At 40.8% G+C, this 3,192-nt stretch overlaps 1 protein-coding gene across 3 annotated transcripts in view; it reads right to left on the reverse strand.

Moving 5' to 3' along the window:
* Nucleotides 1–3,192, reverse strand: part of tbc1d23 (TBC1 domain family, member 23) — a 45,588-nt gene that overhangs the window by 40,364 nt on the left and 2,032 nt on the right. The window contains exon 1 of one of the 3 annotated variants that reach the window (XM_014020236.1): nt 288–469. The exons of the other annotated variants lie outside the window; for them this stretch is intronic. Within the exon in view, the coding sequence (XP_013875690.1) occupies nt 288–400 (113 nt within the window). The 5' untranslated portion in view covers nt 401–469. Of the gene's footprint in view, nt 1–287; nt 470–3,192 lie in introns of those variants that run through there. 3 annotated transcript variants of the gene reach the window in all.

The raw sequence follows: 3,192 nt of genomic DNA on the forward strand, positions 1-3,192 counted from the left end.
TATATATATATATGGTGGTCTAAAATATCATACAGATGTACAAATATGACAGGTTGTGAACAGAATATACAAATGTATGTACAAGTGTACACATGATATACAGTATATACAAACTATGACTGTGGTAGATGTACAAGCAGTAGGCAGTAATATACATATAATACATATGCACAGGTTATGGGTGGTTGCGGGTATTGTATGTATGTGTTCAGTCCATGATTACTGATGAGTGTCAGGAGGCAGAGTTCAAGAGTCTCACAGCTGTTGGGAAAAAGCTGTTCCGGTACCTGGTAGTTCTAGTGCAGAGGCTCCTGTAGCGCCTCCCAGAGGGCTGGAGGGTGAAAAGTCTATGCTGGGTGACTGGAGTCTTTGATAAATTTTCCTGGCCCGATTGAGACATRGCTTCCCATAGATGTCCTCTATGGCAGGGAGTGGTGCTCCTGTGATGCGCTGGGCGGTTTTCACCACCCTTTGCAACGCCTTCCGGTCGGAAGCAGAGCAGTTCCCATGCCAGCCTGAGATGCAGGTGGTCAGGATGCTTACTATGGTACAGCAGTAGAAATTCACCAGGATGTCTTGTAAAAGGTGGTTCTTCCTCAGGAAGAAGAGGCTTTGGTGAGCCTTCTTGGCAAGCTTGGAGCAGCTGGTCGTCCAGAAGAGATCCTCGGATATGTGAACTCCCAGGAACTTGAAGCTATTCACATGCTCCACAGCTGTCCCTTTGATGTACTGTAGATGGGTGGGTGTGGATCAGCACTCTTCCTGAAGTCCACGATGAGCTCCTTGGTCTTCTCAGTGTTGAGTCGGTGGTTGTTGGTACTGCACCACTCAGCAAGAAGGTCCACCTCCTCCCTGTAAGCAGCCTCGTTGTTGTCTTTGATGAGGCCGATCACCGTGGTGTCATCTGCAAACTTAATTACATTTGAGACGTTGACAGGTCTACAGTCATAGGTGAAGAGGGAGTAGAGGAAGGGACTCAACACACAGCTTTGTGGAACACCGGTGTTAATGGTTATGGCAGATGAACAGTTATCCAGCCGTACATGTTGGGGCCAGCTGGTCAGGAAGTCCATTAACCAGTTACACATGAGGGAACTGATGCCTAGGTCTGTGAGTTTTGTAATGAGCTTTGAGGGGATGACTGTGTTGAATGCTGAGCTGAAGTCTATGAAAAGCATTCTGGTGAAGGTGTTTTTGTGAGAGGATGGAGTGCAGTGCTATGGAGACTGCATTCTTTGTGCTCCTGTTCTGATGATACGCAAACTGGTGGGGGTCCAGGGTCGGGGGGAGAAAAGCTTTGAGGTGTGCTAGGACAAGCCGCTCAAAGCATTTTGTGATGACGGGGGTGAGAGCTACTYGGCGGTAGTCATTGAGCCTGGATGGGTTAGAGATTTTGGGTAATGGAATAATAACAACAACAACAAATTTTATTTATAGGCGCCTTTCAAAACTCTCAAGGTCACCTTACAAAAGTCAATAATAAAAACCACAATAAAACAATAAAAGCAATAAATCAGTTAACAAAACAAAATAAAATAGTGCAAACTATGAGAATACTGGTAGTTAGATTTATGGTTCAAGTGTGTATGCTTTTTTGAACAGATAGGTTTTGAGTTGAGATTTGAATGATGTATCAAAGCTAAACGTAGATGTTTTTTTTCTTTTTTGTTTTGAGCAGCTGTCTGAAAACAAATAAACTGTATTATTGCTGGAGCTGCCTGCTTTGTTTCACTGTGAACAAATCACTAACCTGAGCCCTTACTGGATCAGTTAATCTTGATGAAGTCATATCAGAGGCACATTTCTGCAAGATACAGTGGAATTTAAACATTCTTGAGACACCAGCATGGATCTTCAGCTGGAGGAGCCACAGAACAACCAGGTTGTGTCTCCCAACCAGGTCAGGAGATTAGACAGATGCTGAACGTCTTATTAGCGTTTCTGAAAAAGTAGCACATGACGAAAGAAACTACTCCACGGAGGATTCCTGAGAACAATTGAGACGCGGTGGGGTATTTCATCCTGTTTGAATGCGAGTGGGAAAAGAAGTTCCATCTCAGTGACTTTGAAGAAAATTCACTACATTCAACACCTCTGACAGTTCTGCTTACTGCTCGTCACATTAACTCTTTTCAAGCATTTTGCTAAATAAGGAGTTTGATATGCTGTTTTGTTTGTCAAGCAGATATTTTTTTTACCACCACAGAGGAAATGGTCAGTCATATCAATGAAGAAACTGTATAAAGTCAAACCACCCTGCAGGCACACACAGAAATGTGTGTTGCCACAAAACATGTAGACAAGTTTTAAGTAATCAGAAGCACAGATTGAATGACTGCAGAATTTACCCAAGCTGAAGACCCTACAAAACAGCTATACTGTAGGGTCAACTTTGATGTTTGAATTGTTTTAGAGTCACTGTGAGTTACAATGTGCTGTCAATCACAGGACAACAACCTGAGAAGCAATATTTTATACACAGTCCTGTTGTTAAATTCAACACAAATATAATTAAATTGTCTAATTTTATTGCAATCTTTACAGAAACTACCTGTCACACTGTTGATGTGACAGCTGAGTGACATGGCTGCATGTGTAAATGATTACAGGGCAGGTTCATTCACATCTGGTAACAAAAATATTTGGGGGATATGCAATTTACCTCCGGGTGTGAACGCTCTCAGTCAAATCACCTGAGACAGATATTGCAGACATTTAATCCTCCTCCAGGTAAACTGCTTTAAGAGGCAGGTTTATCTTCCAGCTGAAGCAAAATTAAATTCAATGCAAACACAATACACTCCTAGTAAATTTAAAGATGAAGTGGCATGAATTCATGTCAATAATTAACAAAAAAACAAGAAAAATAATCCTTTACAACTGTGTATGATTGTTGAAACTTCCCAAATATAAAAAAGTCACAAATCAATTTACAGCACCAATTAACAATAAATGTAGAAAAACTACAATCTAAAGCACTACAGTAAAGTTTACATGAAAACCCAGTCTGATCCAGTTATAATTCAAAGCAAGGATAATCAATAAGTTATTTATCTATTTAAAAAAATAGCAGAGAGACTCCATCATTACCACTCAATGACTACAGTGGTTTGCAAAAGTATTCATACCCCTTGAACTTTTCCATATTTTGTCACATTACAACCACAAACATAAATATATTTCACTGGAATT

Source organism: Austrofundulus limnaeus, unplaced genomic scaffold (genome assembly GCF_001266775.1).
Source record: "Austrofundulus limnaeus strain Quisiro unplaced genomic scaffold, Austrofundulus_limnaeus-1.0 Scaffold245, whole genome shotgun sequence".
NCBI lineage: Eukaryota > Metazoa > Chordata > Actinopteri > Cyprinodontiformes > Rivulidae > Austrofundulus > Austrofundulus limnaeus.